At 47.6% G+C, this 14739-nt stretch overlaps 1 protein-coding gene across 1 annotated transcript; it reads left to right on the top strand.

The window, feature by feature from the left end:
- Nucleotides 1-2693: 2693 nt before the first annotated feature.
- IUM83_05974 (reverse transcriptase) lies at nt 2694-3194 on the top strand (the record flags this gene model as incomplete). The annotated part of the gene is made up of 1 exon (XM_067930141.1): nt 2694-3194. The coding sequence occupies one exon, from the start codon at nt 2694-2696 to the stop codon at nt 3192-3194; it is 501 nt and encodes a 166-aa protein (XP_067782626.1).
- Nucleotides 3195-14739: the final 11545 nt, after the last annotated feature.

The following is a 14739-nucleotide window of genomic DNA, read 5'->3' as shown; positions in this document are numbered from 1 at the left end:
AGGCGCCACTGTCGAGGAGGGCTTGGAACAACTCTCTGCCTCGGCGTAGCTTCACCGCGATGCGGAGCGGTGCGCCTTGCGAATCTTCACCTCCTTATCAACCAGACCCACTAACTTCATCTCGTCGTCGCTGGACTCCTCTGCGCCTGACTCGGCGTCCAAGTTCTTGTAGATGCGTGGGTACGGTTTGGTTTTATTGTGCTTTGGCGGGTGCGGGGCTTCCGTGCGCTTGTGCTCGCCCGCTTCCTTCTTCTTGACGGTGTAACACTAGCTACTGTTGTGCGAGGTTGTTTTGTGGAAGGAGCACCACTTCTCCTCCTTCCTGCTGCTGCTTGCTTGCCCTGTCTTCTTTTTATCTCTCTTGTACCGGTTCTTCAGCGGTTCCTCACGGCCTTGGTGCTTCTCCTTGCGGTAATCCTTGCGTGGATCCTTGAAGCTCTTGCTCTTGTCGCGGATTGCCAGTTGTCGCTCCGCTTTCTCGATGCGCGTGAAGTAAAGGACTAGATCGTTGAGTCGATCATATACAGCGCCAGATGCAGCTAATTTCTCTTGTCAGGCGCGCGACATACCGCGCTTGAAGTACCTGCACTGCTGCACCTCGGGTATCACCTCCGCGTCTTGGGGTAATTCTGCAAACATGGGGATGTTCCGTCTCATGCGCTGGGTGAACTTGTGCACCGACTCGTCGCGGCGCTTCGTCATTGTCCATAGCTCGTTATCGAGGACCTCGCCGAAGTCGTGCGGGACGGACAGGAATCCCACGTCCGTGAAGAACTCCTCGAACGTTTTGTTCCCTGCTGGAACGGGGTTACACGCACAAGTGGCTACAAGCCACTTGTGATTTTAACAGATAAGATATCTGTTAAAAGTTTTAGATACTTCCTCACCTTGGTGTAAGTCACACCAATGGATACATTGAAGTGGGCCACCACAATGAGTGGTCCACACCTACCCAAAGATCCTATTGGTAGAAAGCAGCATCTTTCTACCAATTAGATACGTGCATATTGGCGGGGCTCTGACAGCCAGCCGCTGTCAACCCCTTTCATAGATGATAAAAAGTTTTTAGCAGATTTAGGAGGAAGATCAATTTTCAAACAATACAGTTCTCATTTTACCTAATCTAAGTCACTTGGAGTCTTATCTGATTTAAATTTTATTTGTGTGTTCAAATATAATTAACTTAAGTAATTACTAAGTACTTACGCTTCCTCATACACGTAGCGCAACGTGTAAGCAAAAGTAGTAAGTCAAGGTCGTTGGACGGACTACAATGTGCTACCAGGTGTAGTGGGTCTAAGGAGGAGGCAGTCGTGGCGAAGCCAGGCATCGCCGCGGACCAACAAAAAACGCGAACATCCAGTAGGCGCGGGGCGCCCTACTGGTAATGCAGTCGCGCATGCCGATATCGGGCACGCGACACTGAGGACTGCAGCCCCCAGTGAGACCAGCTCTCACTGCAAGAAACAAGATGACAGGCCGAACCTAGTCATCTTGAAGGTTTACTCGAAGAGAGCGAATGACTCTCTTCGAGCTTTGGTAGATTCAGGCGCGTCGAACAACTTTGTTCGACTACGAAGCCTGCCGAGACTTGACTTCGAGGAGGTAGATACACCTCGAAGTCTTCTGGAGGTACGACTGGCAACAGGTGCCATCGTGAAGATCGAGAAGCGCGTCGTGAACGTGCGCTTCTCGTACAAACAACAAGTGTTTGTCGAACACTTTATCGTCCTGGACCTGGACGATAAATTCGACGTGGTAATGGGCAGCCGTGGCCTGCACGGCATGAACCGGTGACAGACCGGAGGAAGCGCACTCTCGTGCGCTTCGGTCGCGACAGCGGAACAGAGAGCGATGGCCCTGTTACCGCAGCGCATGCACCAACAGGTGCGCGCGGCTTACCAGTCGAGACAGCGCTTAATGCTGCTGTCCCGGAGTGCCCAAGAAGTGCGCGAGGGCGCGCACAAGTGAGACCCACGTCGGCAATGCTGCCGACGTCAGAAGAAAAAGATGTGCTGGTTCCGGGAACCAACACCCACGTTCAAGCGTGTAAGGGACAGTCCCTGACCCGAAGAGGTCAGGTCGACAACGACGCGTCGACGCCGGGAGCCGACGCACCCTCGGTCATGAGGGGCTCCGCCAATGAATGGCGTCGAGGTGACAAAGGCGTGTCAACTCAGGGAGTTGACGCTGCAAACAGTACGGACGGTTGCAAACGTACCGCACTGACGCGATTTTCATGCTGTCGTGCAGCCGGGCAGCACGACGAAGCGCCATGCGATCAAGCCGGGCTTGATATCGCGCGCCCGCAGACAGGGTCTGCCGGCGAAGGAACGCATTACCGTGCAGCCGGGCTGCACGAAGAAACATGCGGTCAAGCCGGGCTTGATACCGCGCGCCCGCGGACAGGGTCCGCCGGCAAACAACTGTCCACGGCCGGGCCTGGACCAGAAGAACAACTGTGTGGAGCCCGGCTCCGCACAACAAGAAGACGGCGCATGCGGAGAACGCTGCGCAAGTCTCGGTCCGGGGCCTAGACGCAACAAGAGCAGTCAGCTGGGCAGACTGCGGCGGTGACGCCGAATGTCAAGACGCTAAGCGTCTTGACGCGCACCGATACTGGATTCCAGTATCGTGACATGGAACTCGCTAATCCTCCGACGACGGCGTCGGAGTTGACTTCGCTTCCAGCCATGATCTGGAAGCGCTTCACGCGCGACTTGCACGATGGAAGCATTGAGCAGGTTTGCGTTCTTTCGAACAGCGAAAGAACGGAGAGCGAGAGCGAAGAGCTGAGGCAGCTCTTCATGGGAAGTACCACTGAGAGTGAAGACACTCTCAGTGCGAAGACGAAGCGAGAGCGCTTCGAAGAACAAGGTTGGGACTCGCTGAAGTCGAGTCCCTATTACGAATTGTTGAGGGAGTACAAAGACGTACTCCCGGAAGACATTCCTGCGGAGCTTCCGCAGGATAAGGGCATTCAGCACGAGATTGATCTCGTGCCGGGCACGAAGTACTGTGTCACGCGGCAGTGGCCACTGCCGCGAGAGCAAGTGAAAGCGATCGACGACTTCTTTGAAAGTCGTCGTAAAGCAGGACAAGTGCGGGAATCAAAGTCCCCGCACAGTGCTCCGACGTTCTGTGTCAAAAACCACAGGGCGGATGGCGCATCGTTCATGCGTATAACAAGCTGAACGATGCGACGGTACCGGCGCAGACGCCGATACCGCGAAAAGATGTTATCATCGATTCGATGTCCGGGAGCACCGTTTACAGTGCTCTCGACTTGCGAGATGGACACTATCAAATCCTAATGCGTGAGAGGGATATCCCTCTCACGGCAGTGAGCACGCCAAGCGGCATGCTCTGGGAATGGCTGGTAATGCCACAGGGGCTTAAGAATGCCCCTGCGACTTTCAACAGGTGCGTGACGCACTTGTTGCGCTCGGTGCGCGACTTCGCGCCGAGCTACTTCGATGATGTGTTCATCCACAGCCGGGCTGTGGACGGGAAGACCGACGTAGAGATGCACAGGGTGCACCTCTTGAGCTTATGCGAAAACATAAGCTCTACGCGAACCTGAAGAAGTGTATCTTCGGGGCGAGCGAGATACCCGTCCTCGGGTGTCTCGTAGGGAAAAATGGTGTTCGCCCTGACCCGGAAAAGGTCAGAGTGATCAATGAATGGCCTACGCCTTCAAGTGTCAAGGAACTGAGGCAGTTCCTTGGCTTGGCCACGTACTTGTGCAAGTACGTGGAGGATTACGCGAGTAGTTGAATTATACCACAAATGACCGCCCGTTTTTTTCAATGAATAAAGTACCACCCTCAGGTAATATAACCGTTGAATACCAAAAGTAGTCAAAACGTGGGCAAGACCTCTCGACACCCTCTGGTACAAAGAAGCATTCTATAATAATTCAGACGCCACAATACTTCTAAACATTGTTTCAGGTCACGCACAAGTGGCCGCCAGTTTTTTTCAAATATAAAGAACGATCCATCTGATAGATAAAATATAAAAATATAAATAATCATATATACGATGCAACGATCCAACCAACCACAACCATGAAATGATACTAATATAATATTCCGAAAACCGACGATTCTATTGTCTTTATTGGAAGTTCAATTAAATCACAAGCATCCTATTGGAAGGAGGTTAAAAACCATTACAAATCCTGGCTGAAATCAAAAACATCTTTTAGAGAAATCTATGATTATTTCAAAAGGGATGGGATCGATAGCTTCGATATCAAACTGCTAAGTGAGCACGCGCTAACTAATAGTAGTGATATTTATGAACACAAGCAAGTGGCGATCGATAATACCGAATGCATCAACAACAGCAGCTTTAAAATCGGCATTGAAAAGATTTCAACCATAAATCCCAAGTTTGATCCGAAGAGGAAGCTTCTATGTGATTGTGGTTCAACATTCGCACGTTATAACGAAGGCAAACACCTTTTGACGAAGAAGCATCCGAAATGGTTAGCAAATCAGTAAATTGTAAAAAAAAATTTCGTCGAACCTGATATAAAGTATTCAATAATATATAGACAGTCATGACTTATACTCCGGAATTCTTAGAATATTACCCCGGCGTTTTTTTGCTAACGGTAATTTACCAACAAGAACGATCCTGGAACGTTCTACACCAACAGACACTTTTCCTTAGATACAACCGCTAACCACCCTCTGGTGCGAAGGAGGCCTCCTCCACACCTCCGAGCACCACAGATAGCAACAATAGCTATATAAGTAATAGAGGGTCGTATCCCACAAAGTCGATTGATCATATGCGAAAAAAATATCATTAGCTTACATCTCATTTAGAGCAGCTAACAACTTAGGCATCTTCTCGCGAATAAATTCATTCTTCTTCAACCATTCGATGTAGTTGGAGTCAAGGGCTTGAATCTGTTTGATAGTCTTATTTTTGTACTTTCCCAACGTCATCAAGAATGAACCATCGTCGTTGTGGTAGTTGATCTTGAGGAACTCGGCGATATCAAGATTGCATTCAAGCAGAATTTGTTGATTCAACAGCCAGCGGCAGTAGCTTGGATCAGTTGCATGAACTTCCTGAATAGTCTTAGTCTTGTGTTTGCCAAAAGTTAATACTGAACTCATGATAATTATCGGGTCTATCTATATAGATAGGCATCAGGAAAGGCGATTATATAATCGTTCGATCCTACAAACGAGAGCTTCATTCGCTTGATATTCGATCACTTCATCTGTGAGTCTATTAAACATCATCTCGTTCTCGAATCCAACAAGAACCAGCATGTTGCAGCCTTGTGTCGAGGCGTTCGTCCCCATTACCTGGATACTCTGAGGAACATCCTTCTCGGTCAAACGTGACACATCGGCTACGAGGACACGGTTAGTCTGCTGCCAGGTTTGGTAGTCAATAAGGCCGTTCGATAACTCCTTTGTTTGGTCACCATTGATCGAGCCGAGCTTAGAGAACTCATTAATGAAATCTTGGAAATCATAGTCATAGCTGATATCAAACACTTGCTGACTACCAATACGTACATTGAAATTACGAATCGACGAACCAGGCTGGACGGTACAAGGAGCGCTATCGAAACAACTTTGGAATTGCTGAATGGTAGAGGCATTGAAGTTGCCTGAAGAGGTCTCCGCGAATGGAAGTAGAGCAACTACCTTTGCGTTTTTCAGGCTTGCCGACAGCTGTAGGTCAAACGCAGTATTTAGCTGAGTAGAAGATACACCAGTGCCAGCTCGCTGGTAAAACCACTGCGCGTAGTAGTCCATATATCTGATAGTCTTGTTGGGCTTACTGATGATAGCTTGGGGGTTCTCAAGATCAAGGAACGGAACATAGAGACGGGTAGTCGTGAATGGGAAGTATGTAGAATCAATAGTAGGCTCCAGGGAGTTTGTAATTGCACCCCATGCAACCGAGATTTGGCCTGCGGTCGTAGCATTAAACACACCTGAGTTCGGAGCAGAGCCAGCAGCAGATGCTAGCATAATAGGACAGCTCTGACCCGAAACAAGTGTAGTTGATGATAGAGTCATTGACTTAGTCGCACCAAGTGTGATGACGGACGCACCCTGATTCACTCGGAAACGAAGCTTGATCTGGGGGTTAGCCATGAGGTCCAACTCCTTGAAAATCGGGTGACGATCGACGAGTTTGATCTTAAGCATATAGTTCCACGTTCCTGCAACAGCACCTGCAGCAGTTGAACCAGGTACAAAAGCACCACGTCCAAACTGGTTAGCGATCGTATTAGCAGCACCCGATGCGATAGTAGCCCATCCGTTCGTGTTCTGACCACCAACTACTGGAGGGCTGCTTAGAAGACGCTTGACGAATCCATCATTCACAGGGTACGAAGCAGCACCGGTAGAAGACGTCCCTAGAGCTGGAGTAATATCCGCAGCAGCAGCGCTGTAGCCATCACTATAGAGACTACTGGCACCAGATGTGAATAACAACGAGCCCGAGCTATCAGGGAAAAGGAAATCTTCTGCACCATGCTTAATTACATAGTCGAGCGAAGTCTCCGCCTGAGCTTGTATGCTGTTAGCAAATAATTTGTACTCACTCATGCAAATGACAGACTTACCATTGAGCTCGAGAGACATACCATCGATAACATTCCAAACACCACATTTAAGACCAACAGATAGACGGTTGGCTACAGATGCAAGTGTAGTACTTGCGTGGGTGCTCTTCATGCTAACTTTGTACGGGATTACAACGTACGCATCGCGAAGGCATGCGAAACCCTCCGCCCCATTGAGCTGAGTAGTAGCATCGATTGTAATAACGCCATTCGCGTTTGAACCCTGATTTAGATCGATCACATACGGAACGCGCTTGCGTGAACTGACATTGACGGCCGGGTCGCTCTTCAGCGAAGACTGATATAGAAATTGATCGGCGAGTTGAGTTTCCGACATACTTGTTGAGAACACTTATATAGCTCTCGATATAGGATCTACGAAAAATAATTAAATGAACTTAGTCAAACCAGTCTCCTCTGATCACGATTTAATATCTTTAGCGAAGCAGCTGAATATCCATCTTGATCACATCTATGAGTCGAATGAGATCAAATCGGCTCTCCCAAGGAAAGGATCATTTCTGATTCTACTACGCAAGCCAAACCAGCATGTAGGGCATTGGACAGCGGTCCATGATCATGAATACTACGACTCAATGGGAGAAGGCCCACCAACAAGCTATAGTATCAGCAAATATAGCGAAATTCAAACCCAATCCGCTCATGGAGAATATTGCGGCATATGGTGTATCATTTGGTTATATGCAAAGCAGCATAATCACATGGATATCTTCAAACGATTTTATAATTTAAATATCGTTGTGCTTTAAAAATCTGAGCTAAATATACTACGATCATGTACCGTGAACTTATCATCTCAAGCGGTGTCCCCGCACATAAGCTACGTAAAGCTGTCAAATCTGGCAAGCTATCGCTTACAGCAGCCGAGCTGGCTGGAACAGGTGCCAAATTACACTTGCACCCTGAATCTCATGAGAAGGCGTTAAAAGCCAAAAAAGCGGTCGTGGCGTCCGGCTTCACATCACGAAGCATGAAATTAAGAAAGGCTACAAGAAGGCTCGGGGAGGCTCTATCTGGAGTAAGATTTCGTCGGGAATGAAGTCTGGTTTCAAATTCGCCAAAGACTCGGGACTACTAAGTAAGGCTGCTGATGCTACTACTAAGACAAAGGGGATCATCACTGACGTCATCGATGAGGGCGAGCGTTTCCTACACTCTAAGGCAACCAAGCCTGAACATCACGAGCTCATCAGCAGTGTCCGCAAGGGTATCAATCATCGCTTTGGAGTAGGTCTAGCACCTAAGCGAAAACCCAAGTTTTCGAAGGGTTCCCCTGAAGCTAAGGCTCATATGGCTAAGCTTCGTTCTATGCGTAAAAGCAAGTCCGGGGGCTCTTTCACTATGTGATCGTACTAAGAAAAAAAACTTATTTTTTAGCTTCGTTTCTTACGCAGTAGAAGCATGATATTAACGCTATTATCACGAAATTTCACTGGTTGATTGTTCTGGTTCCATATCGAGAGGGTAATGCTCGCCCGAGGGTCGTCATGCGTCTGGCACCCAGTTTCATGCGATGGGAAGTACTGAATCTGCTGACCTATACCAGCATTTCCTTTATCAAAACAGGCCATCGTATCTCCCGAAATCACGAAGTCATTCCTGATAAGATCACACCGAACTATGTAGCTCGTAGAAGGGCTGATAGCTGGAATGGTATTGCTCAGAAGACTCGTAGAAGTCGTCTGAGATGCACTTGGATATGTTCCTGTTGTAAAACCAAGAATCGAACCAAAATTGGCATTATTCATGATCAAACGCGGAACTCGTGTCGTCGTTGGGAGACCAGTTCCCGTTGTCGAATACAGACCCGTTGCTGGTCGCGTGTATCCAGTTGGAAGCAATGAGGGCGTAGCTGAGCAATCAAGCTGGCACACATAATAGGTTGAATTCTCTTCGATCTGAATGTAGAAAACATTGTTTACATTACTATCAATCAGATACGCTCCAGCTGCGACCAGCGCCGTTTGTATGCTTCGGTTGATATCGGAGTACAAGTAGTATCCGTCTTGGAGATTGACACTAATAGTAGAAGTGGTAGCAGCAGTAGGCACTTCAATCGCGAAACTGGTGTTAGCGAATTGCCCTGAATTGATGTTGAACTCGGAGTTGTACAGTGAAATCGATTGAATCGAAGCCTCGACATCTTGGAAATTACAAGTTGAGCCTGGAAATTGATATCGCCAGGTATTATTCAAGCCGTTTTGGACTAAGTTAGTATTTTCAATCTTGCCGAAACTACTCATATTTGTTATATAATCCGACTAATAGTTTTCGCGAATTTTAATTGGCTGATCAAAATTATACCTGATTTGACCCTTTACAGAGTCTATGAACAGCATCTGGCCCTTTCCGCGCCCGACAGCTCGATTATAATAATGCAGAATGCCTTCCTCCGTGAGACCAGGAATGTTGAAATCGGTTATTAGTAGCTTTAGATCGTGACGAGAGTTAGCTCTCATTATCGGAAGTTTTAGAGAGACGCGGTCCCCACCTCGTCCCCACCCCGTCCCTCGCCCGTCACTCTGATATGTCAACTATCTGAAGTTTGGACTTCCGGATAACAGCACATATCCACGTACTCAAAACACAAAAAAACACATTTGCACGACACACATTTAAACAAAATCCATTTGACAGAACGCAGCGGCACCAGCGCACTGGGCGGGGCACCACACGGACGTCGACCGCGCCGCCGCCCGAGGGAGTGATGACCTGAAGGGCGACGCGGCGAAGCAGAGCAGCAGGGGCCAGCGCTGCTACGACTAGCGTGCCGACGACGACCGCGCCGACGCAGGAGGGAGTGATGGCCTGAAGGGCGGCGCGGTGAAACAGAGCAGCAGGGCCAGCGCCAGCGCTAAAGAGCGGCAGTCAAATCTGTACGTACAACAAGGGGGAGGGGGCTGAGCACGGATTGAACTACCAACTGGTTTTGAAATTGGTTTTAAATGTGAACTAGGGTTTGCCTTTGAGACTGCCGCTCAGCGCATTGAGTGTAAGCTTGCTCTGTGTACGGTGTGCTTCGACAGCACAGACGGATTGATCGCGTTCGTGTTAAACGAAGGATTTGCCCACAACTTATGGGATGGATGCACTTCATGCAGCAGCACAGCGTCTTGTAGGACGACTACCCAGAGGTACAGTAGCAATTCCAAAAATCCTCCAATTGATATGTGCGGTGTTGACTGTTTTACCTATGTTGTCATGTAGTTAAATGGAAACACTTCGCGTACAAGACTACCAGGAGGTGTAAGAAAAGCTCGATCTAAAAAGAATGAGCGGCGGTCCGGGGGAACCCCAGCAAGGGAGCGCATGGCGTCCCGAGGCAAAGCCGCCAGGTAATATCCCTCCACAGCGCCAGCATTCCAGCACCCCAACCTTCTAATCTATGACTCTGTTGCTCCAGCTAGTTCAGCCATTCGGGATCCAGATCCTCGCGTAGCGTGGGTCTTAGCTTTTGAGTGCATACTGAGGGCAGAGAAAGATTTACGGTAGCGCCGTAATGTGCTCGGCATGTCATTGCTTTTGTTGATTTTTTTCCTGCCTTGAGAACTTAAAATTATACGACAGTGGAGGCTCTAGAAAATTAGAAACAGCTTCCTTAGGCGCGTATGCGCGGGTCGTGTCGGCAGGCCTTGCCTCGCGACAGCGATCTAGCGTTGCGTTACCGTCCTCTTCGAGCTCAACTTGCAACCTTGGTGGCTCCATGGCACCCCAAACACAATTTACTATATGGACTATTTTTTGCTATCACCGAAGAGCTGCCTGCAGGGAGAGACGCCGTCCACATTCTATAGTGCATTCAAGTACAGCTACACCTAACCCTAGGGAGATAACCTCTCAGTATCGCTACATACTCAGTATTCAAACGAATCATCTTATCAGTACCAAACCAGCTGTGGCTCAGAAATATCGTACTCAACTTATGATGGCGACCTCTCGTGAAATAATGACTGAAAACGTTTTTCTGTAGATTCTTATCGTTTGAATAATCATCGATGATGACAAGTTCGGGTTTGCTGCCTGGAGTGTGTCTGATGGCATCGACTGGAGGAGTCTCGTGAAACGTGATGAATCCTTCCAATTCGTCCTTGAGATAGTCGTACAGCTCTTGATGAGGAATCCTCGCGATGATGTGAAGATGACTGAAAACATGAGGTGAATGCTTTAGAATATGAAAACCCAGGTTGTTCTTGCCTGAGAACGATGGGCCAAGGATGACCATTCTAAATAGCTTTTTGATACCAAGCTCTTTGATATCACCTACCGACTCAGCCTTGTATTTCTTAGGCGGAGAACCTCCATAGTCAGGAATAGAGCTCATGATTAAGAAAATCGTTCGACGTATATAAGAGAGGCTAAAAATGACAGGATTTAGTTATCCGCCACCATTATTCATTTCTAATGGCTATAACCCAGCATTCTACCTCTCGCTTGATCAGACGGGATACTTGACATATGCATACGCCCAAACACTATATCTCGGTATTAATGATTATCGACTGAGCTATATTACGGGCATAACAGCTGGAACAGCTATTCCTGGAGTAGCTATTGTCGTTGCTCCAGATGGATCACTCAGCGGATTAGGAGCACTAAGTTGCTCAAGTCTAACTGTTAACGGTGCAGCAGTGTCATCGGCGCCGAGCTACGTCATCGGTATTACACCTGGCACTGCAGCTTTATCGAAATCACTGGTACTTGATGCATCGGGCAATATCACTGGTATCAATTCGCTATCATCTGCAAACCTTACTGGAACCATCCAAACCGCAGCCCAGCCTAATATCACGTCGTTAGGTACTCTAACGGGTCTTACGGTGAGTGGAAACGTTAGTGGTACTCTGAGTACATCATCTCAGCCTAATATCACTTCCGTTGGTACGCTAACCGGTCTTACGGTGAGTGGAAACATTAATGGTACTTTAAATACATCGTCTCAGCCTAATATCACTTCCGTTGGTGCACTAACTGGTCTTACGGTGAGTGGCAATATCAGTGGTACTCTGAGTACATCATCTCAGCCTAATATTACGTCTCTTGGACTGGAATAAGTTGCTCTGGTAACATTAGCGGAACCTTAACAACTGCTAGTCAGCCTAATATTACGGCTCTTGGCACTCTTACCTCGCTTGCAATTGTTAAAAAATATCACGATTGGAGGCATAGCTGGAGCATATTATCCATCCTGGGGAATTAATGGAATCCAGCGCAACTCATTGGCGACAACCTACAACATTAATTGGTCAGGCACCTTCCCGAGCTCTGTAGTTACGAGCTGTGCACAGCCTACTATTGGTGGTTTTTCATCAACAACTGTTACAAATGCTGCCACTGAATATATCGATAATAGCCCCGCTCCTGGTACTAGTATGACGATTACTAATGAATACAGCTTATGGATTAATGCTGGGAAAGTACTACTTGGAGATACAACAGCTTCGAGTAGTACCACTACTGGAGCTCTAGTTATTTCTTGTGGACTTGGAATAGGAGGATCATTCAATCTAGCCGGATCCATTGCTGGGGCAACCACTATTGGAGCATCTGGCATTGTTACATTGAATAATAATACATTCTCATCAAGTCCTAATTTTGGAGCTATTGTCGTATCAGGAGGAGTTGGAGCGTGTAATCGATTTGTAGGGCTTTCTACTACTTTGGGATCATGGACAATTCAGGAACCGCAAATAGCTACGTTAGGGCAAACGTATACTAATAACTCAACGGCTGCTTCTGGCATAGCTGCATCTGCTGTAATGAATAGTTTTGCTGCTTGCACTATCGCTGCAAGTAATACTGGCGTTACTGTTACTAGAGCAGCCAGCGTATATATAGCCGATGCTCCATCGGCCGGAACCAATATCACTCTAACCAACAAGCATGCTCTCTGGATCAATTCTGGTAGCACTTATATGAGTGCAGCTATTGCTGCTGCAAGTCAGGCTACAGGTACGCTCGTGGTGGGAGGAGGTATCGGCTGCGGCGGCGATATTTGGTGTAATCTAACTCAAGCTATATCAGGCGTAATAATCAATCCTACTCAAGCGGCGACTCAATCCGCATTTGCTACGACTGTGTCCGATGGATTGCAATGGCTAGATGGTAGTTTCACAATTGTTCAAGACTGGTATGGAAGCAACGCAACACCAGTGCGAGGAGTTATCGAAATTAATAACGGTAGTAAGAGTACTTCAAGCAATTCTTTGTATATAAGAACCTTTACAAACAATGATTTTCGATTAGAAACCAATGATCAAACTAATATTACTATTCAAGCAACCACGGGAAGAGTAAGCATAGGTACTACGACGCCTCTATATGGATGATACGTGGGAATAACAGTTTCAACCACTATAGACGCAGGTAGCACTGGTGTAGCTTACTTCAAGCAATCTGGAGGCTTGATTAGCACGACAGGTCCTATAAGTAGTGTACCAATCGCGATAGCCTGCGCAGGAAGCATGCTGAGTAGTACAGCCTACTACACGTATTCAGACCGTCGCCTAAAGCACTGTTTTGAACCAGTGGAGGACTCTGTATGTGATGGATTGCTCAAAATTGAGCCTTGTATGTTTAAATACAAAACCGACTCGGAGGACACTCCTATGCACCTCGGATACTGTGCTCAGGAAATGCTGAAGGCAGGCCTCTACCATTGTATCAACTACGTTTCAAATCCCGATTTACACGTCGAGGATGCAACAGTTGATCTGGAAGGTCTTCAGTTGACTGTTGACTATGGCAAGGTCTCCTGTCTCCTTCATAAGCTGGTTTTGAGACAGCAGGCTGAGTTGGAGATTCTCAAAACGGATCGAGCCGATGTGTATGCGCGTCTTGATGAGTTAAAAGAGCTGACGAAGAGCCTTAAGGGAGAGACCAACGAAGTTGGTCGATCGAGCCCTTTCAGGGCTCTCTCCGCACTTGGCGGAGTCGCGAGGCGAGGGTGTCCGTATGAGAGACCAACGAAGTTGGTCGATCGAGCCCTTTCAGGGCTCTCTCCCCTGAGGGATCTTCGATCCTCTCCCCCACCATCGTGAAGTCGCTCCGGGCGGGGCGTTAGCCCGCGCCAAAAACAAGTTGCTTCAATGACTTCATAGTGCAAAGGTCTTGACCGATCGCTTCTTTTTTTTATAGGCCCATACGCCTGATCCGCTAGTATCACTGTGCTTCTCCCACTGTTCGCCAGAGGCATCAGTTTGTGTTGAGACAGTCTTTTTCGAGTATGGCTTAGAATCAGTCGCCCACACTGTCGGACGATTACACGATGGAACCTCCTTAACGAGGAGATCCTTCATGATGGATTTGAGCTCTGTTAGATTATGATCAGCATTTAGATTATAGAGCCCTCCGCCCTTGGAAATATTTCGTGGGTCGAGTACTAACATAGCTATAACCTTGTTAGGGTCGCAGACCTTGACTTCGTCTAAGCTCTGCTCTTATAGTAGTCGCGTGATAATCGATTTGAATTCAGAATCAGAAATCAATCGATTGCTGTACATATCCACACATACTACCTTGAGTTGCTTTAGAATCGATGAATTTGTATTGCCAAGCATCAGTTCTCCCTTGAGCTTATCGTTTTCCATCCGAAGCGACTCGAGCGGGTCCTCAAGATGCTGATCAAAGTTGTATTATCAGATGGGTCATCTCAAGTATCCTTTGAATAGCTTCTTATCATCAATAGATAGATGATCATACTTCTCCTAACTGATATCGTTTCTAAATACCAGATCCTTTATCATCGTCTGTAGAGAATCACTGATCTCACGCATCGGACCAACCGTTCTGCGATTTGGCTGAACGATGGTCAGCGTCCTCTTGTCAAGATCTGGCAATCTGATAAAGTTAGAACCAAGCTTGCGATAAACATATGTTGATGGAGTCGCTTTGCCTTGAATGTCATTCAGGTTGTAAGTCCTACCTTTACGCTCAACACCTTCCAATGGCGCGACACCTGCCCCTTGTAGTCCGCGACCTTTCAGCCCATTTGCCCGTTCAATCTTAGCAAGTGCTGAAGCTGGCATTAACGTATCATTATCGCCCATTTGACCATTTTCTCGCTGCTGCTGAAGCTTAGATTGGTAAGCACGAGATTTGATTGAATATGC

Source organism: Phytophthora cinnamomi (genome assembly GCF_018691715.1).
Source record: "Phytophthora cinnamomi strain GKB4 chromosome Unknown Contig104, whole genome shotgun sequence".
NCBI classification, from domain to species: domain Eukaryota; phylum Oomycota; class Peronosporomycetes; order Peronosporales; family Peronosporaceae; genus Phytophthora; species Phytophthora cinnamomi.
The sequence above is the reverse complement of the archived record's forward strand: the minus strand, read 5'-3'. Positions and strand labels throughout refer to the sequence as shown.